The sequence below is a fragment of the Capsicum annuum genome, chromosome 2, assembly GCF_002878395.1.
Source record: "Capsicum annuum cultivar UCD-10X-F1 chromosome 2, UCD10Xv1.1, whole genome shotgun sequence".
Lineage (NCBI taxonomy): Eukaryota > Viridiplantae > Streptophyta > Magnoliopsida > Solanales > Solanaceae > Capsicum > Capsicum annuum.
The window spans coordinates 43,228,605-43,250,854 of NC_061112.1; the positions used below are offsets into that span (position 1 = coordinate 43,228,605).

A 22,250-nucleotide genomic window follows, 5' to 3' on the forward strand; every position below is an offset into this window, starting at 1 on the left:
AAAAATTTGGTTTGATACAGTATTTGGTAATATCATATTTTTATTTTGTTCTAATTAAATTTCTGAAAATCAACCTACTCAATTTGAAGCCAATTGCAAATGTATTGAAGTAAATAGGTTGGAGCTTTGGCTAATGCTATTGTAAAGTAGAAGTAAAGAGCATAGGGTGGACATATACATAAAATACCAAATGATATCAATATCTTGTTCAAATTCACATTCGAATATCATAATTTTTAAAATTTTACTCACAAATACCGAATTATCAAATGCCGAATACTAAATTTTTTGATTCGATTCGATAATTTAATTTTTAATATTTTATGTCCAGCCCTAGCTAGAACCCAAATTTGGTTGCATTAGAAACAGTACTTACATTATTTTCTCAATCTCGTATTAATTTTCATAATTCTTTTTGCATACTTGTTAAGAAATTATAAATAAAAAATCTTTGTTTTGATAAAGTTATATTTATCTCTCTTTATAAACAAGGCTAAACTAATCTTATTGATATTTGAATAATCATGATATCATCTAATAATCATTTGTTTGAACTCTTTAAATTTATTATTTCTATGTATGAGTAATACTTTATTTACTTTCAAAAATAATTAAATTAGGTTAACATAGAAAATAATTAGTTCTATTTTAATTTTGTAAAATAGTTCTATTTTAATTTTGTAAAATAAAAAATAGGTGCAGTCATCTTGACAACTAGTATGAGATGAAAAAATATGGCATAAAACAAAAACTTAACCTTAGATGTTATTGATATACAAATAAAAGTGCAAATACGATAAAAATGCATATGAAAATACATACTAACATTTATTAATGGGTAACTTACATATATTGCAATAAGTTTACCTCTTATTACTCTTATCCCCTTTTTTAATAAAATTTCATAGAATTCTTAATTTTAATTTTTCAGATACATAATTTGACAATCAATACACTCTAGCAAAAAATTAATGCGTGTTAAAAAAATTGTTCAATTAATGAAAAAACTTGAAATTCAAAAAAAGATTATGATTCTTCAAGCAACAACGAGCGTTCACATGCCCAACGAACTTTGTAGTGCCAGATCAACCACACCAAATTCAAAATACTCAAAAGTCGGTGCGAGCTCTAACCCCTTAAAATCTCAATCGCTGACCACTATTTCAACTGAATTTCATACCGAAAAATCAAAATCCTTTTCTATGACTGAAAACACAACAGTGACCACCACTGTCGCTCCAACTAGCCAACCGATACATCCATACTGATACATATTGATATGAACTAATTCATAAATCTGATGTATCCATACTAATACATATTGATACAAAATTGATACATAAATCTGATGTATCTCGATATAAATTTAGTAAAATAGACACATACCTATACATAATTGAATACATTAATTTAGGCAATTTTTGACATATTAGTTTAAACAGATTTTAAGTCAGATACATAAGATTTATGTATCGGATTTAAAAATCTAACAAGCATAATGTATCTTCATTCCCTCTTTAGTGTATCTTTATATTTTTTTACTCTGATATATACTGCTTATATTTTTTTCAGAGGATCCCGTAATGTATCTTGTCATGACCCGAACCAGGGCCTAGTAGTGACGGGTATCTCAAGTCCACCGTGGGTCGGAGATCACCCCTAGCCTAACTTCCAGAGCACAATATAAGGAAGCCAACCAAAATAGTAAATAATATAGACGAATCAAATGAATTGAAAAGTCCAAACAAGACAACCAATCACCCCAATACTATCCACAAAAGCCTCTAAAAACAAAAATACTAAACTAAGTCAGGATATGCCCCCCGATCATAATAAAAAAGAATTCATAATTCCCAAAATATGAAAAGAAACCTAATGAAATGGCAGGACTTTCCGCAAGATGGATGCTCACCAACCCAACCAATTTACCACACCACCTAACGCTGCATAGGAGTAACAAAAAATCCCTCAGACCCTAAATCATAAAATAATGCAGTGTCCAGGGACAGTCAGTAGGGAAAGCACTAGCATGTAACTCAGGAGAAAGGAATAAAATAATATCATTGCCAAAATACCGGTCAAAATCACATGCACAAGATTTATATATATACATATAGGATGCCGAGATAGGGACAAGAGCTATTGTAATGCCCTGGATCTGGTACCCAGAATGGTATACGGTGCTTATGATCCCGAAGGACTACAAGCTAACCCATGACTGATATCTGTACCTGTATACTGGATAATATACTGTACGTTTGCGGAAACATGAACTAAAAGGCCATAAGGTTCAAGACTGTAACATACTTGATAAAGATATAACATCTGAATGGGGTATGAAATATCCAAAACAAAACTGAAATAACATGATAGTCTGAACATGATAGTTTGGAAAGCCTCTAACTGACTGAACTGTCTGATTGAGGAGTTGATGGGACATGTCCCCAACTAACTCCAACTAATAAATTACTTAATGAGATAATAAATAAATAATCATATTCTCGAGAGATGAGGACTCACTGCTAACTCTGACTGCTGAGACTGGAATACTACTGATGTTTTGGAGCTCGTGCTTTTGAATCTGTGGTATAAGACACCATAGCGCAAATACGTCGGTACTTTAAATATACTGGTATGCATGGAAGGTATGCTGAATGGATGGGGTTCATATGCATGAACAATACTAGTTAACTGACTAATATGAACGTGAGAATACATACATGAATATGTAGTAACTATATCTGAGATCGTGATAACATGAATTTACTGATAACTAACATGACTGATAATTGAATTTTGATGACAGATATAACTGATGACATGAGTGACTGTATATGACAGTCCTGAATTTGATGGAACTAGCTGAGTTCCGTACTGTATCTGAGTTGATTGTATCTGACAGTCCTGAATTTGATGGAACTAGCTGAGTTCCGTACTGTATCTGACAGTTCTGAATTCTGTAGAACTATCTGAGTTTTATTACTGAGACTGAATGACTGTATCTGATAGTACTGATTTATATAGAACTATCTGAGTTCTATTACTGAGACTGAATAACTGTATTTGACAGTCCTGATTCCGTAACTGAAACTGTGGGAAGTAATTATCTAACCGACATGCCCCTAATACGCCATTATGGCTGAGTTGAGGTCCAATCTGTAACCCCAATTGGAAGAGTTTCAATACCGCGCCACTGGTAAGGACAAGCTATGAGTGACCCTCATCTGATAGTGTCCCCAAAAGACAATAGTGGAGCCCTCATCTGACAGTGCTTATCCACCTCATCTACCCTCATCTGACAGTGTTGATGTCTCAACCTATGGTGGCTACATAGTTTTGGAACGAAAGGATGACTTCTAAGAATCACACCCTCATCTGACAGTGTATGTTCCCATCCTTGGGTTAACTCGGTGCTAATTCCTACTCCCATCTGAAAATAGACACTGGACACGAATTACTGAATTGAATTAACTAAATTTCGTTGACTGATGGAATAGTACTAAGACTATTAAATTACTGAGATTTCCTGAGTCACATGACTAACTGAGTTCTATAGATCATGACTTGACTGAGGATATCGTGAAACATGCACTGACTCTAGGCACACAACTATATTTTTCAGGTACAAGTGCCCCCAGGACTCGATGAAAAGAAACTGACAAGGCATGACTTTCTTAAATACATGACCAATATCACAATTCATAATTCAATTATTGAGGCATTTCATTAAACATGTGATATGCATAAACTTGTACATAAAGGGGGATTTCATATTATCATACTAGTATGACACTTTTCTTTCACATAGGCATTTAATCAAACACATGGGGACCATGCTTTGGTTATACCGTCATCAGCACATCTAATAATCATGAATACATCAATCAACTTGTAATTTGAAAGGAATTTATCATGATTTTTATGCAATTCTTCATATACTAGAGTAAAAAATGGAAATATGTAATTTAAAACATGAATTAATACCACACAACATAATGAACATGAATTTTAATTTAATCCAATCATGAACATTCATAAATATACAAATCATGTATTTTGGGAAAGAGATTCTTGAGCTTCATGGGTGAAAGAGACCCATGAATCAACGCATAACATACCTTAGTTCTTGATTTAGCAAAGATTGACGGAGAGACTTTCTTGAAATTGAATCCCCAATTGAAACCTTAGCTTGTTCTTGAGAGAAAATTGAAAGAAACTAATATATTTTGGGTTCTAAATAGTTGAATCTCATGTTAAAGGGCTTAAATAAGGGTGGAAAATTAACCTTTTAACCCTGAACGCGTCTTTTAATTTCAGTGAAATTTTTCCGAATTGGACCCCTGGCCCGATGCGACGCTATCGCGCCGTGTCACTAGAATTTGAAACTAAGAAATTGAGGGATGGCGCGGCGTGGAGCCATCGCGTTTCCACTTCATTTGCGACCTGAAAGTTTGGCGTGATGCGTCACTATCGCAGACCCCTACTAGAATTTGACAATTGTCATTTTCCCCTGTGGCGCGGCGCGCCACTGACTAATATGGCACTGTTTTACGATGGGAACTTGAAATAGTCATAACTTCTTACCCGGTTTTCGAATTTAGGCAAATTTTATATCGACGGAAAGTTTATTGAATTTCCCACATGACAAAAAGTAAAAATCTTGAAAATTCTTCATGGAATAAACATCATTAAATTTAGAAGCTAACACTTGACATTCTTGAGATAAAAAATTTAGTTAGGAAACTTCGGGGTATTGCAACTATGAACATGAGATTTTAAAATATTAACCTAACTGTATAGCTCGCTCCATCCCAAAGTCACCAATGGGCTAGATGGGTCCGACTCCCCCTGCCGGAAGGGACCCAATGCGTGTTAGCCACATGTACAGAGGAAATCGAGGAAAGACTAAAGATACCAAGGCGATAGCCATCCAAAATATAAAGTGTTCACCAAGCATACGATCATATAGACCCCTACGTCGGCAAACATGGTTTTTAGTGTTGGTCCCCCAGGACTACACCTTCACGGTGAGCTACACAATTTCCTGTAAGCCCAAATTAAAATAATTTACACCTAAACCCAACCATTAACCAAGGATTCTTTATTAAGGCATTTTCCAACATGGTATCGTCATACTAATATGTTTGCAAGCTAATTTAATTATGCCAAATCAAGTCAGTTAACCTTTAGACTCCCAAGTTTTATTTAAAAACCAAAACCATGGCCACTAAGGGCATTCCAAACCATTGTTATCCATTTATCCTTTAATGCAATGTAATGGATTCAAAAACAAGTTAAATTGTGTGAATAACCATATTTAAAATTAAGATTGTAAAGTGGGTTGAGGTTAATACCATTATCAAGTCAAAATTCTTACAATTGAGGGAATCTCATGTTCTCCATTTCAACCATTAGAATAATGCACCAATTTAGTCCCAAAACCATCAATTAAAAACATGAATACACATTTAAATACGGGGAAAATAATTTAAGTATTATTAATCAAAGGCTCTCAACCCCATTTCAAAACCATTAATTAAATCACATGAATAATGATTAAATAAATGCCACAATGTAAAATTCATATTAAGGATGAAAAACATGCCTGAAACAACAAAGAATTTGAAGAGAAATCAAGGCTTGGAGCTTGAATGATGAATTCTCTGTGAAACCCTAATATCCCTTGCCTTGGGAGTTAAAGAGGAAAAAATAAGGTTTTGATTTTGATAACTGATGACAGATGGGTCATTTGGGTTTTTAGTCGTGAAAAAATAATTTGGAGAGATAAAAATACCAAAAAGATCCTAATTAAAATTTGTAGAAAATGTCTGAAAACAGTCGTCACGGCTTGGGTAACGACTCGTGAGGTATGACCACGAGTCGTGGCCTAGAATCGTTACCTGAGGATAAAAAATCTAGTCTTTCACAATTATGATAACGGGTCCCTCATAACGACTCATTGTCTGACGTAATGACTCGTTATGAAGAATCGTAGTCAGGGGCTGAACTCTTAGGTATCCTTCTGTTATGACAACGAGTCCCCCTAGGGACTCGTTGTGTCTCACAACGGATCGTAACCTAGACTCGTTGTCAAGGGACCAAAGTCTGGGCTTCCTCACTATCATGGCAATGAGCCTTCTTTACGACTCGTTATGTTAGGCAATGAGTCGTGGTCTGAGCCATTGTCACTGGCAGTTTAACATCACTACCGTAATTTGGCCATAACTTTTTACCCTGATCTTGGATTGAGGCGAGATTAATGGCGTTAGAAAGCTAGTCCAACTATATATCTCATGGGGGTCTAGTGCTCAAGAACTTGGGGTATCACATATCCTTACCTTTATCACCTTTTGTATCGGCAATATCTGACAAGCATAATGTATCTTCTTGTCCTTTTTAGCCAGATACATCATCCGAACTCCCTTAACAGATACATCATTCTTATATATCTCCATTAACATCATCATCTTCAATCTCCATTGACGGATTTTCAAACTTCATTCGTACTCCATCTCTAAGTCTCTCTGTCTCTGTCTCAGCCCACCATCGCTAGTAAACCCTTACCGACGAGCCACCAAATAGACTCTTAATTTGAAAAAACTCTTTGAATTTTGATTAAACAAGCATCCTAACAATCCACTAATTTTGTGTTTATTTCGAAGATCGAAAAAGAGATTGTTAATATGGAACTATTGCCGGTTGTCGCTGAAGATTCGACCTTGAATTTTGTGAAAATATAGAAAAAGAAAGTAGAGAGATGACAAAAGAAGGAACAGTAACTGCTGAAGTAGGTGGATCTTCAGGCAAAAATTTCTCTTTTAGTGATGTATCTCATATTTTAAGAGAGAAAGTAAATAAGGAATTTAAGTAATTATTTAAAAAGGTAGTGATTTTAAGTAGTTAAGGTAAATTAAGTTGTTATTAAGTAATTTGTCTTTATTAATTTAGCCCGTAAAACTTGAGGAAAGTGCACAAATACCCATTTTTGATGTCACCATTTAATTGATGTCCATCTCATATATATATATATATATTTTAAGTTTACCCCCTTTTAAAAGAGAATTTTTAGAAGAGTATAGAAGATAATACAAGAACTTACATCTGTGTGGCCCATATTTTCACATTACATCCACATAGCCTTTTTTCGTTTTTTTTTGGCAACAATGCCTATACATGCGGTATACGATATTATACAATACTCCCCCATTTCAAAATAAGTGAATTGTTGGGGTATATATTGGTGTTTCAAAATAAGTAAATTATTGAATTTTTTTTCAAATTTACCCGATTTGACAACCAATTAACTTTTGAAAAGGTATTATAAGTTCAACTTTTTCTTTTTTAGGGGTAAAAATGAAAAGTTGTGTTAAGTTTATATCTTTAATGCTTTTTCCTTAATCTGTGTGTCAAAATTCATCAATTCATTTATTATGAAACTGAGGGAGTATCATGTATCGTTATGCACTTACCGTGTCTATACACAGTGTATAAACCTTGTATACAAGTGTATAAGAGGTGCTTGTACACACTTTTACGTTGTAATATAAATTTATACAAATATTGTGCTTGGTCTCCTACGAAGTTCAACTATGAAACTCCATTTGAAATGGGTTATGTCTTTTTCAAATAGCTTCAAATTTTAACTACAACTTCAAAATGACACCCCCAGTGACATGCAATCATCATCTTTTTATATTTTCAAAAATTAAAATCTATTCGTGAGTTTTCAAACTTTTAATAACTCCAACAACAATGAAGTTTTAAGTTTTCCTAATTTACCCACAATGTTTAAATTTGTAATGATAAACATGAATCACTTTCAATAATTTTTAAGCATCATCGATATTGGAGTTTATCATTGCAAATTCAAACTGCATGTGAAAGTTTTCACACTGCATCTGAAATGTTTTGCCAAAAAATAATAATTTTATTTTTCAAATTCAACACTAAAATTTACTTCAAATAAGCTCAAATTTGAAACATAAGTTTCATGTATCATAAAAAAAAAATTTCAAACATCAATTCGTGAAATAACAACAAATCTAACAAATCATTTGATACTTTTTTAAAATTTTTCATCTTAACTACGGTCAATCATAAACGAACGGAACACATGTGAAAGTTGAATAAAGTTTTAGCAATGTGCGCCTGAACTTTTTGCCAAGAAAATACTTTTTCAATACCCAAAATCTACTTTAAATAATCTCAAATTGGAAACATAAGTTTCATGTTTCTTAAAAAACAACCATCAATCATAGTTTGTCAAAATAATATATCTAACCAATACATTTAGCACCTTTTTAATTTTTTTTCATGGGTGTTTGCACTCAACCATATCTGACTGAATCATATGTTAAAAGTGGCTAAAAAATTTAGACATGTGTTTGAATGAAGAAGGAAAAAAAGCATGTTCTTTTGCCTGGAAGTTTTTAAATACTAGGTATTAGAATGGGTGAGTTTTTTCAACCAAAACAATAATAGAAAGACATGTAATAAATAAGAGAACACTATAAATCGACTCATAGATTTTAGGGTTCAAAATCTCCGGTTAGTGACTATAATCGATTATATTGTTGCGGTTTCCAAAGCAAGTTGCTCCTGGAATTGAACTCAACCGAATTGTATTTTGCCAGATAAATTTTTTCTAGAAAGATTCTCCATTGGTCATTAAAAAATAAAAAGAATATAAATAACAACACATGCACGCAAAGGTTCGCATAGCAATGATAAGTGCATCACCACTATACGATAAATGAGGATGGAGCTTTTACCCAGATCCAAGGTAAAAACCATGTCTGTGCCTAACACAGAAGGTAAGGGGAGCTCCTTTAGTCGATCGAGTTTTGACATACCCTCACTTTTATACTTCAATCAAGTCTATATTCGCATTTGAATGAAACCAATCAAAATGACTTTTTTAGGGACTGGACTCTTTCCTGAGGCAATCCTTGGGAGAAGCTACATCACGACTATCCTTTCTGCTAATATCGGACTTTATGTGATTTTGATCATTGATCAGTATATTTTAATATTATGGATCCTTATGTGCTTTTCCTTTTAGTTATACTAGCGACAACAGATCTATTAGTAAACAGGAGTCACCATTGTTCAACCGACTGGGTGTCAATCTAGTAGATGGACAGACGTAGCAGAAACGAAAGGATCAATTACAAGAGGAAATCAGAGGAAAAAAGATGAGAGAGCAAGACCTAAGAGGCTGCAAAATAAAAAACTTACAGAGGATATAACTAAACGGGCAACAAAAATGGGACACCCCACGACATTTTTTACATAAAAATTCTCTATTGCAATCCCTTCTAAGGTAGTTCCCAACCAAACAAAAATCAATAACCTATATTACAAAATGCTACTGATTTATCGATAATGGGTTAAAGATTTAATGGTAATGCGTTATTGATTTAACGATTCGATAACAATTTAAGTTTTTCTTTTTTACCGAGTTGTCAGTTCTGTAATAATTTAGAATTTCTCATAACGGTTAAACCCATAACCCGAACTGTTAGTGATAATAAATAGATAACCTCAAAGATATTTTGACGATTTTATAATAATTTAGTATATCTACAAATCGATAATCGATAAACTAAATCGGTAACATTTAAAACAAAATCGAACCACACAATAAACATCTCTAATCCCTCCTGTCAACTAGCATGGATTGGTGAGAACAAAGCCAAGAACTTGCTCACTATCATTTTATTCATTAAATTATGGACACGTGTCAATTCTTCAATCTAATCGTCCATATTAAATTGATCAATAAGTATTTTTAACCACAGAACCCTACACTCCAGATCAGCAAGTTATCAAGCCAATTGGCACTTGTTGATTGGCCAGTGTATTATGGCCTCAAATGGCATATCTACTGGTAGTATATGTATTGAGCATGGGGCTCTACTGTATTTATAAACACAAAATCAAACAACCAAAAAGATAACGAACTTGTAGTCGAGAAGAGAAAGATAAGGGAAAAAAGAAAAAAAAATGGCCTCAGCATCTCTCCTCAAGACATCACCAGTCATTAACAAAACTGACTTCATAAAGGGTCAGCCTCTTCGCCAAGTCTCCGTTGTCCGGTGCCACCCTTCTCCTCCTTCCGGAATCACTGTCCGTGCCAGTTCCTATGCTGATGAACTCGTCAAAACCGCGGTAAGTAGGTGCTAAAAACATTAGTACTATCATGAATTTTGCTGTTATGTACGTACTATCAGTGTATTTTAACTTGTGGCAAGTAAACGATTAATTTAACCAAGTACGTATTATTATAAGTTGTTGCGTACATACTATGTTGTTTCACTTGAGGTCTTGCATGATTGCAGTTGCAATTACCATCTCACTATCTTTTCCACTGCTTAATATATTATTTTATCAAATTTCTTTTACTCCTATCAAACAAGTAAAGTATGGTTGTGTACTTGCCTAGCAAATAAATCTAGAGTTAATAACTCAAATGTTCACTCAACTTTGGACTTTTATCCCAGAAAGTTACTCGACTTTGAAGTCACTCAACTTTGATCTTTACTCAGAAAGTTACTCAACTTTCATATTTGTACTCAGAAAGTCACTCAACTTTCACATTTTTTACTCAGAAAGTCACTCAACTTTCACATTTATTACGCAGAAACTTTCTGAGTAAAAAATGTGAAAGTTGAGTGACTTTCTGAGTACAAATGTGAAAGTTGAGTAACTTTCTCAGTAAAGATCAAAGTTGAGTGACTTTTTGAGTAAAGAATAAATTGAGTGGCTTTTTGAGAAAGTCACTTTCTGAGTAAAAAATATGAAAGTTGAGTGACTTTCTGAGTAAAAATGTGAAAGTTGAATAACTTTTTGAGTAAAGATCAAAGTTGAGTGATTTGCTGGGATAAAAGTTCAAAGTTGAGTAACCATTTGAGTTATTAACTCACTAGTTCCTATCCACTAGTTGCCTTTCCTAATTAGAACTTTATTTGTGTGCCATGTGACTATTCCTCAAGCTGAAAAAAGAGAACCCCTTATAATACTTATTTTTTTTTTTTTTTTGTTTTTTTTTTAATAAAAGGTTGTACTGTAATACTGTTTAGGCACAAGCTTCTAGGAGGATATCATGTGAATATATCATAAGGGCTAAACAAGATTTATAAGATTTTCAAAAAATATTAGTGGCTGACCTAGGTTGAAAGTGTTAGGGGTTTTGTCCTAATTTTTTTATTATATTTAAGTTTTATTTTTTCTTTGAAGGAAAATAAAAGTTACCATAATTACTTTTACTTTTCATGAAAGAAAAAAATATATTTTTTTCATATTTGGCTAAGCTCTTTCTTGGAGAAAAGGTTTTAGACATTTATAAATAGAAGACCCCCTTCTCATGCCATAACATAATAACATCCACAATGTAGTCTTTAAAGTGTCTTTGTTAGGGGAAAATTTTCTCTCTAATAGTTTTATATTTTATTTTATATTAGGTTTTTATATGTAGGCCAATTGACCAAATTATATAATAATCATGTTTTTAGTATATTTTTCTTTTCGTCTGATTTATCGTCTCAATATTTTGCAACTAATAGCTTCCACATGACGCCCTCTCGATTTCGAACCCAACAAGTGTATCAGAGTTTACGGTTCAATGGTCTAATGATGTGGTGAGACGAGATTTAACAGGTTCAAAGCGATTTCAAAGTCAAACTGCAACAATTTGGTGATAGTGAAGATATGTGTCCAAAAGCTACATATGGAGATAATTGTCAATTATATTTTCAACAATCTTGTTGTCATATATTTGAAAATAAAACTCACTTTTAACCCTGCAAAAAGGCTTCAATATTTTTAACCCAAAAAGGGCTAATATATTTTTTAACCCCAAAAGCTTCATTTTTAAACATGCCAAACAACAGTGATACATGAAGAATATATATGAAGAACGAAGATCATGCACAAGAAGGAGCATCAAGAATATTTTGATGAAAATCAAGCCAAAAAGAGGAAATTTGTTAGGGTTTTCGCCCTGATTTTCTTATTATATTTAAATTTTATTTTTTCTTCTTAGAAGGAAAATAAAAGTTACCATAATTACTTTTACTTTTCCTGAAAAAATACTTCCTCCTTCCCATTTTATGTTCGTCATTTGACCGGGCACGGAGTTTAAGAAATAAGAAAAAACTTAGTAAAGTTTACCAAATTATGCTTTATAAAAAAAGTGTCAATATCTTTTTTTTTTAATTAAGTAGGACCAATAAGGGTAAAAGGGTAACTGTGCCTTTAAAAAGTCGCCAAATAAGGAAAGACGACACTTATTTTGGAACGGATTAAAAAGGAAATAATGACACATAATTTGAGACGGAGGGAGTATAATTCTTTTACATATTTAGCTAACCTTTTTTTTGAAAGAAAAGTTTTTGACATCTATAAATAAAATACGGCTTCTCATACCATAACACAATAGCATCCACAATGTAGTCTTTAAGTGTCTTTGTTTAGGGGGAGATTTTTTCTCTAATAGTTTTATATTTTCTTTTATATTAGGTTTTTATATGTAGGTCAATTGGCCAAACTATATAATAATCATATTTTGAGTATGTTTTTCTTTTCGTCTGATTTATCGTCTCAATATTTTGCAAACTAATAGCTTCCGCATGACACCCTCTCGATTTCGAACTCAACAAAAAGTTCATCCAGGTAATGAAGCATTTAGCTGATCATATAAGCTAATTGTTGACTGTAGAAAACAATTGCATCTCCTGGTCGTGGAATTTTGGCGATGGATGAGTCAAATGCTACCTGCGGGAAGCGTTTAGATTCAATCGGACTAGACAACACTGAAGCTAATCGCCAGGCATACAGGACCCTTCTTGTTTCAGCTCCAGGACTTGGTAAATACATTTCAGGTGCCATCCTTTTTGAGGAGACACTTTACCAGTCCACTGTTGATGGAAAGAAAATTGTTGATGTACTTCTTGGGCAGAACATTGTTCCTGGAATTAAGGTTGACAAGGTAAACATCATTACTATGTGCCCGAACTTCTCTTAAATTCTTGATTTAGTTAATTAGGCAGTGAACAAGGTTAACTACGAATATCAAAATTTCATGTTTGACGTGTTATAATTATTATTTAATGAAAACTACAGGGTCTAGTTCCCTTGGCTGGTTCAAACAATGAGTCTTGGTGCCAAGGTCTTGATGGCCTTGCCTCGCGCTCTGCTGCTTACTACCAACAAGGCGCTCGTTTTGCTAAATGGTAGCATACTGTTCTACTCTCATATATAAATTGAATTGGACTTAAGTTTTTCATTGATACTGCAAATGGATTTTCACACAATTAGAGAAAAATTGTATTATAAGAAGAAATTCAACTCAATGAAAGCCCTTCTCATTTCCTTAGCATCTTACAGGCGTACTGTGGTGAGCATTCCCAATGGTCCTTCTGCGCTTGCAGTGAAGGAAGCAGCCTGGGGTCTCGCTCGCTATGCTGCAATTTCTCAAGTAAGCTAGTCATATATAGAAAATGGAGATACCATAAATGTGGTGCAATTCTCTCTTCTTTTGGGGTTTCAACATGATTAAAAGAGAAACTTTCTTGTCAATTCTTGCAGGACAATGGGTTGGTACCAATTGTTGAGCCAGAGATTTTGCTTGATGGTGAACACAATATTGATAGGACCTTCGAGGTTGCGCAGAAGGTGTGGGCTGAAGTTTTCTTCTACCTTGCCGAAAACAATGTCATGTTTGAAGGTATCCTCTTGAAGCCTAGCATGGTCACCCCCGGAGCAGAGTGCAAGGAGAGGGCCACCCCAGCTCAAGTTGCTGATTATACACTCAAGCTCCTCCACCGAAGAATTCCCCCCGCTGTCCCTGGAATCATGGCAAGTTCCTTAAAAATCCTATTATATAAAGAGTAACTTCTATACACTGACAGTGTCAAAAGAAGCTGACTATTAAATTATTCATGGTTTGCTATTACAGTTTTTGTCTGGTGGACAATCTGAAGTGGAGGCTACTCTTAACTTGAATGCTATGAACCAATCTCTCAATCCATGGCATGTATCGTTCTCATATGCCAGAGCCCTTCAGAACACATGCCTCAAGACATGGGGTGGAAGACCAGAAAATGTGCAGGCAGCTCAGGAAGCTTTGCTTACTAGAGCAAGTGCCAACTCTCTCGCACAGCTTGGCAAATACACCGGTGAGGGTGAGTCTGAGGAGGCCAAGAAAGGAATGTTTGTGAAAGGATACACCTACTGAGTTATTAGAACCAAATTAAGCATGTACATGTTTCATGATGAAGCTTGAGATGAGGCCGACATGAACTGCATAAAAGCTTATAGCTCCTCAAGAATACCGTCTTTGTTCATAAACATGTACCTTTAGCAATTATTGACATTCATGCCACTGAGTTCAGTTTTATGTTATTCTTCAAATTCTTGTCCAAATTATATGATGCAGTCCTGTGCCAAATGGATTAAAACCAATTTCTCTGGTGCAAATTTGTAAACGCATTATTTGCCTATGTATGTTTTATGAATTTTCCCCTGAAACTTTTGATCGTTCACAACTTTGTACATAGCTCTCTAGAGCTCAGTCTCAACAGAAACACCAAATCCCAAGACACAAATCATCCAAGATTGGGAAATAAATACTAAAACTAAAGCCTATAACTAGACCCCAGATGAAGCTTATAGGCTATAGCATATTTTGCATTCACAACATGCATCTTTTCTTACACGAAGTTGCCAAAAAGTATGTCAATTTAGCTATCAGGGATCTGGGCAACTAAGATTATTCATCTGTAGCAATTGCAATTCTTAAATAGGGTAATACTGTAGCATCATCCTTCTATAATCTCTCTCAGATTATATTTAGAGCATTAGAATACAAAGAGTGAATAGGTTAAAACCTTGGAACCTATCTTTTTGTCAGTTTCATACGTAAATTATAAAGTGTTTTTGTTAACAACCCTCGATTGAATATGTGCAAAATATTTGAGATAACTTGCTGAAAGGGGTGTGAGAGATGATTTTTTTTTGAAAATGAGTCCACTTGGCACACTGTTATGAACCAATTGTCACACATTGGAACCAATTGTCACACATCGGAAAAAATAGAGAAATATAAGGGGATTATAAGCCAAATGGGTTCTCCCACCTATTAGACTAGTCTTTTGGGTTGGGCTCTCCCGTTTGATTTATAACATTGTTACTTTCCTTGAGAGTCTCACGCGTTAGGCCGTGACTCGGAGTGGTGGCCTGCGCGTTAGGAGTGATGGCCTGGACCCAAGAGGGGTGCCAGCCGTGACGAATTGGGCGTAGCCGTGACCAACAAGGATTGATCCACGTGTGGGGAGCCACGCGTTGGGTCGTGACTCATAGTGGTGGCTTGGACCCAAGAGGGGTGCCAGCCGTGACCAATTGGGCATAGTCGTGACCAACGAGGATCGATCCATGCGTGGAGCCACGACTCGGAGTGGTGGCCTGTGCGTCAGGAGTGGTGGCCTGGACCTAAGAGGGGTGCCAGCCGTGACCAACTAGTTTCAGCCGTGACCAATGAAGTCGTTGGTTCTCAAGCGGAGGCGATTGTTATGAACAATTGTCCCACATTCGCAAAAATAGAGAACTATAAGGGAATTATAACCAAAATGGGTTCTCCCACCTATTAGACTAGTTTTTTGGATTGCGCACTCCCGTTTGGTTTATAACACACACCAAGTTCAACGGGTTCTGCTTACCCAATAAGTTTAGATATGAGGTCTGACACATAGTAAAAGATTCTCTGGTTCGAAAAGTTTCTCACGGCACGTCTCCCCTCAAAAACAACAAAAACTAGTCGGAAATAATGGAGAAAGAAGCTTTAATACAGAAGAAGCTAGTCGGAAATAATGGAGAAAGAAACTTTAATAAGAACAAAATGATGTGATAACTCGAGCAAAGAAGACAATAGGTAGTAGTAATAATCGAAGAAAAAGATAATACGAGAGTAATAATAATGATATGGAACAAAATGGGCAGGTAAAGTGTACCAAACTACCATCATGCCTCTTCCACAGGAAAGCGAGACAATGCTCCTACTAATTGTCTATCCTTATCTTTGATCTCCATAACCTCCTCACTATCATCCGAAAACATTTTTGAAAAACTTTAGTGAGCAGTTGGACATAAGAAATAAGAAATTTGGACAAAAAGCATTTGTTTTCAAGTAGAAGTTTGGACATGAATACTAATAGAAGTTGTTTTGAATTTTTGTGAGTGATTAGAAGTGAAAATTATGAAAACAATTTTTTAGAATTTTTCGAATTTTGAAAAATTACAACAATTCTATGTCCAAATAGTTTCTGGAAATAATATTCCAAAAAAGGTAAAACATATCCACGGCCAAACGAGCACCTAATTAGCCATGCTTCAATCTCAATTATTTCTACTGCATGCTATTTGAATCCACTTAGTTAAAGAGAAGTGAAATTTTCCAATATTTTTCAGTATTTTCCTTCCAAAAACTTAGGATTGGATCTCATGTTCAAGGTCCAATCATTTGGCCACTATTTCATGCATGGAGTGCACAAACAGGCCATTTTAAGACCACTGATATGGGAAAGAGCTGTTTAAGGTATTGGTCTCAACCAAAAAAACCCATGCCCATAGTGGTATTGTACAATGTTAAAGATAGTCCCACATCGGCTATTAACAAAGAAGCTGCAGTTGAAACTGTTGTTCCGGGAACAAAATTCTCTATGTTTCAACCCAAACTTGAATACTAAGTTCAAGAACAATTTTCAAGAATTATAATGAAGTTACGAAAACTTTAAACACAAGTCCAAATGAATATAATCAAATAAACTATCAAACTGAAAGTGTTTATAAACTTTAAGAAAGAAGATGAAACAAAAAATTATAGAATCAAGTCCACCGATACACAGTGTGTCCATAAGGAATTTATTCCCTTCAAGTACCCGAGGTTATGAAATCTTTCTACTCAAGATAAAATGATTCTCTTTTTGAAAATAGCGTTACCTCAAATTTTCAGAAACTTCGAACACACTCAACGATTTGATGATCACACGAGAGTTTTTAGAAGAAGAAGAAGATTATTTTTCTACTCAAAGTTGTCTTTACCTGAGGAAAAATTCAGGTATTTATAGCCATCAAGGTGTTGCTTCATGAAGAGAAGTAATGGTTCAGAAAGGTGCACCCCTTCATAAAGGTGCGACTCTTCGAAAAAGTCATAACCCATTTGAATGGTCATAACCATTCAATTCAAAAAGGTGCCTATTCAAATTGCACCCCTTTTCTTGGTGTCTTTTCGAAAAAACCACCTATCCATTTTTCATTCACATCTCCTAAAAACTCAATAATTTCCCACATGAATGGAGAATGACTATTTTTAACAAAATATTTACGGACAGGTGTGTGATCAACAGGCAAAGACTAATTGCATCTGGATAAATAGGTTTCGCTTTGAACGTTTCGGAGTAAACATGCATCGAATGCACTCGGTCAATCGGTGGATTTGATATCTTTGAACCGTTGAACTTTAATGTACACTTAGACAACACAAGTCACACAACCAACCTTTTATCATTTATGGTTCTCAAGGTTTTGTTCGTTTCAGCCATGAACATGTCCTGGTTTCATGAGAGTGTAGAGAATAGGCCTTTACTAACATTCTCCTTGAAGCGGCTTCCACTTCACACTCACAATAGGTGATTTCTAAACGTTTAATCCTATAGATCAAATGAAACACCTAGGCTTTGGATTCTTAGAAAAATTCCCTTGATTGAGGCTTTTGGATTAGGTACGAATAAGTAGGGATGGGCGTTCGGTCGGTTTGGTCTAATTGTTTAATATCGGTTCGGTTTATCGGTTTTCGGATTGACAAAAATGACATCCGTAACCAAACCAAAATAAATTCGATTTGGTTCGATTTTTACAAATTCGGTTCGATTATTTCGAATTTTTATTTCGGTTTGAAATATTAAAGTAGTTAGCCTCTCTTTTTCATAACCGAGCATTTAAAATTGATGAGTTTTTTTAGAAAAAAATATTTTTTTCAAACCTATTTTTCATTCCCAAATATAAAGAGATAATACATCAAAACCCCCCTGAACTTGTCCCGACAACTTACTTTAGCACTTAAACTTTACAAATAATTATTTACCCCCCTTAACATCTTTCAACTGAATTAATTTTTCCCCTTAATATATAACACCACTCTCATAAGAGAGAGTGCATCACACTCGCTGCCACATCAGCGCCAGATTACCGCCATGTCACAACCACGCAAATAAAGTATTTTCTTAATACTTTTATATATAAATATATAAAATATCTATAAAAATATATATAAATATTATTTATATAAATATATATATATATATATATATATATATATATATATATATATATATACATACATATTTTAAAATATATAAAATATTTTAAATTAAAAAAATACCCCACCCCCATTTTCCATTTTCTTCACAACACCCCACCCCCCCTTCCCCCCCCTCCGCCCCTCCCGTCTACCCCCATACCTGCACAGATGCCCTACCCACCCTTACACTGCCACACCTAAATATTCCCCCATCCCACCTTCTTCCACCCCTACACAACTACACTGCCAGGTTTTTCGGTGAAAATTTCGGCGAATTTTCGCCGAAAAACTCAACCCACTTCAAAAATTCAATTACCACCATTGAAAAATATCATAAAAGTGATAAAAAACTCAACCCACATGAAAACTTCGATCAAATCAACATCAAATTCTCCAAAATCAACAACCAAACATCTAAATCATATAGATTTTTTAATTTTCAAATTTAATTTAATTCTTTTTTTATTAATCTAAGGGGTCGAAAGAGGATAAATTAAAGGTGGGGGGCGCATCTTTCATAATTAGAGGAGAAGTGGAGTGGGGGTGTTGGCAGATTTGGTGGTGGTGTGTGTGGGGGGGGGGGCTGTTGGCAGGTATGAAGGATGGATGAAGAAGAGGAGTTTATTTTTCTTTATATATATATATATATATATATATATATATATATATATATATTAGTATTTAAAAAAAATACTGTTCACGCATTTTCTTTTCTTTTTTTCTTTAAAAAATGTCACGTCAGCATAAGGGGGGAAATTAATTCACTATAAAGATGTTAAGGGGGTGAATAATTATTCGTAATTATTCGTAAAGTTTAAGTGCTAAAGTAAGTTGTCAGGACATGTTCAGGGGGTTTTGATGTATTATAAATAACTATAAATAACTCAACATGGATGAAACGAAATGAAATAATCATAAGCTTAACATAATACATAACATCATTAATTATTACATATAATATAACCTTGCGTAAATAGTCCATAAAACAGTCCAAAGTCACCAAAATAGTCCATAAAATATTTAAGTCACTAAAACAATCCATAAACAGCCTGCGGCGTATGCGAATTTGCTGTTAAATGTTAATTGTGAATGTGAAATACTAAATATTATATATATATATATATATATTATATTATATAATATATATAATAAAATACATATATTATTTATTTATTTATAAAATTTTGGTTTAATTGATTTTTTTTAAAACCAAAAACCGAACTGAAAAACCAAAATTCTAAAATTACAAATTGAATCCGATTCGAAAAACCGAAAAACCAAAGCCAAAATTAAATTTCAGTTTGGTTTTTTTGGATTTTTCGGTTTAAACCAAAATATGCCCACCCCTACGAATAAGGGCACTAGTCGTACCCTTGTATACGGCTTTAGTGACCCCTATCGTACCCTAGAAAGTATAGAGAGAGTTACTCACTATCCTAGATATGACTTAGCCTCTCCATGGTCGTACATTAGGGTACGAGTCGTACCAAGCTAAGTCGTATGGAGTGTTGCCTTAATCCATTGCACACCGTTGTGGGTAAGGTTTGTAAGTCCAATTTAGGGTACCAATCATACCTTTTGGATATGAGTCTAGGGTGTGTCGTCATACCTTGGGCAATGTAGGAATCCTAGGTGAATCCTAGGGTACGAGTTAGGGTACCACTCATACCATAGGGTACGGTTGACTTAAGTGAGTCGTACCCTACATCGGGTTCATTTTATAGTCTATAAGCCAAGGGCTCTGTGGTTATTTTCCACCCCAAAACCCTTAATTCCCCTCACTATATAAGGAATTTTGGCCTCCTAAACCCTTATTTTGCAAGATCAAAAACCTCCCAAATACTCTCTCAAAAACATCTTTGAAGATTTGGTGGCTATGGTTTCAAGGATGGTCATCTAGAGGCAAAGAGGAGTCAAATTTATTGGTGGATCATCTTGTTTAAGGGATGTAACTCTTTTCCTTGTTTTTAACTCAAAAACCATGTATTTCAAATATATATACTTATAAATGATGATTTTGAAATCAAATGATAAGAGTTTTGTTGTCAAATAATGAGTAATGCTTGTTCTTGCTTATACTTGTGATTATACGTGATATTGGTGATGATTTACTTATATGTGTGATTTTTGGTTGTGGTTTAATAAATGGGTCTTGAGTAACCCTAAGAATGATGAATTATGCTTTGATTTTGGCCTTGGTAAAGGAACGCACACAATGTGTTTGTGAAAATGTCTAAGTGAAATATCTAGTCACATGTTGATGATGTCTTGAACTAGGGCAATGGCCCAATGATCATGAATTGGTAAATGGTATTGTAAAAATATTTTTAGCCATGTAATTAGCTAAAATATGACCATGTTGGCTTGATGGCTAAGAAGGGGGTTAAAATTCCAAAACCTAAAATTGAGTTGTGTTTGAACTAAAGTATGGTATAAGAGTGTTAATAATGAATGTATAGCTTCCAAGGGTCTTGATGACCATATATTGAGTTGAATGATGAATTGAAATAAGGTTTTGGCTTATTATAGTGTTTGATGGACAAATAGTCCTATGAATACCGTGTGGTCATATATGGTATTGATTTGGTTAAAATTGATTAAAGTCCTTAAGTGTAAATAAACTGAATGTGGTGTATGGACAAAAGATTATAGTCCCAATGTCGACTAATGATACTCGCGATGAATGGTGGTTAAAGTCCCTCACCCATTAAGTGTCTTGTGGTTAGATTCCCTGGCCTAATAATATTGCTTGAGGTTAAAGTCCCTTGTTTAACAAAATTATGTGTGGTTAGAGTCCCTGACCAAATGAGCTCACTTGTGGTTGAAGTCTCTTACCTAATACAACTTAAGGTTAGAGTCCCTTTCCTAATGTAATTGTATAAGGTTAGAGTCCAATGCCTAATGAAAGTGTATGTGATGTGGTTAAAGTTCCTTTTCTAATAAAAGTGAATGTGGTTAAAGTTTTTTGCCTAATAAGAAATGTTCGATTCTATAAGTGTGGAAGGTCGAAGTCCTCCACTTCATGTCTCATGATTGAGTGTTTCATGAATGTTGGATAAGTCTTATTTCCTTTTAACATGCTATAGGCTGATATGGATTTAAATGTATGATTATGTATGTAAATATGGTTAAATATGATGTAATGACTTTGTTTTGAGATATAACACTATTTTATCCTTATCCTTGAGTTACATGCTAGCGCTCCAATCACTAATCATCTCTAGATGCTATGTCCCTATGCGACATAGGGCTGGAGCTTCTCTTCTCTTCCCGTCCAGTGACAGGTGTTTGAGTGGTTCGTGTGTTGACATTGAGGTGGTGATATTCTATTTTTAGAAGGCATATATTTCATAGACTCTTATATTTGGTCATAGATATAGTTAGAGTTGGTTTGGCTATTGTCGGGGCTTGTCCCGATATATTTATATATATATAGACATCGGATTAGTGTATGGATGACTGTGGACTTAGGTATGTTGGTATTATGTTGATGTAAATAAAATGTTTAGACATGGTCTCAGTTATGATTACTAGTTTTGTTTCCGCTATCTTGATATATATATATATATATGTATATATATATATATAGTTAGAGTTCCTCCGACACTTATTGATTAATGTGATTGTTAGCATAGGTTGACGGGGCAATCTCTGGCTCATGTTGGGCTTGAGATGCCCATATGATAAGGCTCGATTTTGGGTTGTGTCAAGTTGGTATCAGATCCTAGGTTCATGGTCAGTTGGGTGTCCACAATGCCGTGTCAAGTATAGTCTCTTTTATGGGTGTGAAGCACGCCACACTTATAAGAGAGGGGCTACGAGACATTTAAGAATATTTTCCTTTCTTGTGTTTCGATTTCAAGCTATAGATTCTAAGGTCTTGGATTCCTCTAAT

At 34.5% G+C, this 22,250-nt stretch overlaps 1 protein-coding gene across 1 annotated transcript; it reads left to right on the plus strand.

Annotated features, from left to right (window-relative positions):
• Positions 1-9,803: 9,803 nt before the first annotated feature.
• LOC107858551 (fructose-bisphosphate aldolase 1, chloroplastic) lies at positions 9,804-14,478 on the plus strand. The gene is made up of 6 exons (XM_016703280.2): positions 9,804-10,170; positions 12,719-12,988; positions 13,123-13,232; positions 13,387-13,477; positions 13,588-13,857; positions 13,958-14,478. The coding sequence occupies exons 1-6, from the start codon at positions 10,006-10,008 to the stop codon at positions 14,234-14,236; spliced, it is 1,185 nt and encodes a 394-aa protein (XP_016558766.1). The 5' UTR covers positions 9,804-10,005; the 3' UTR covers positions 14,237-14,478.
• Positions 14,479-22,250: the final 7,772 nt, after the last annotated feature.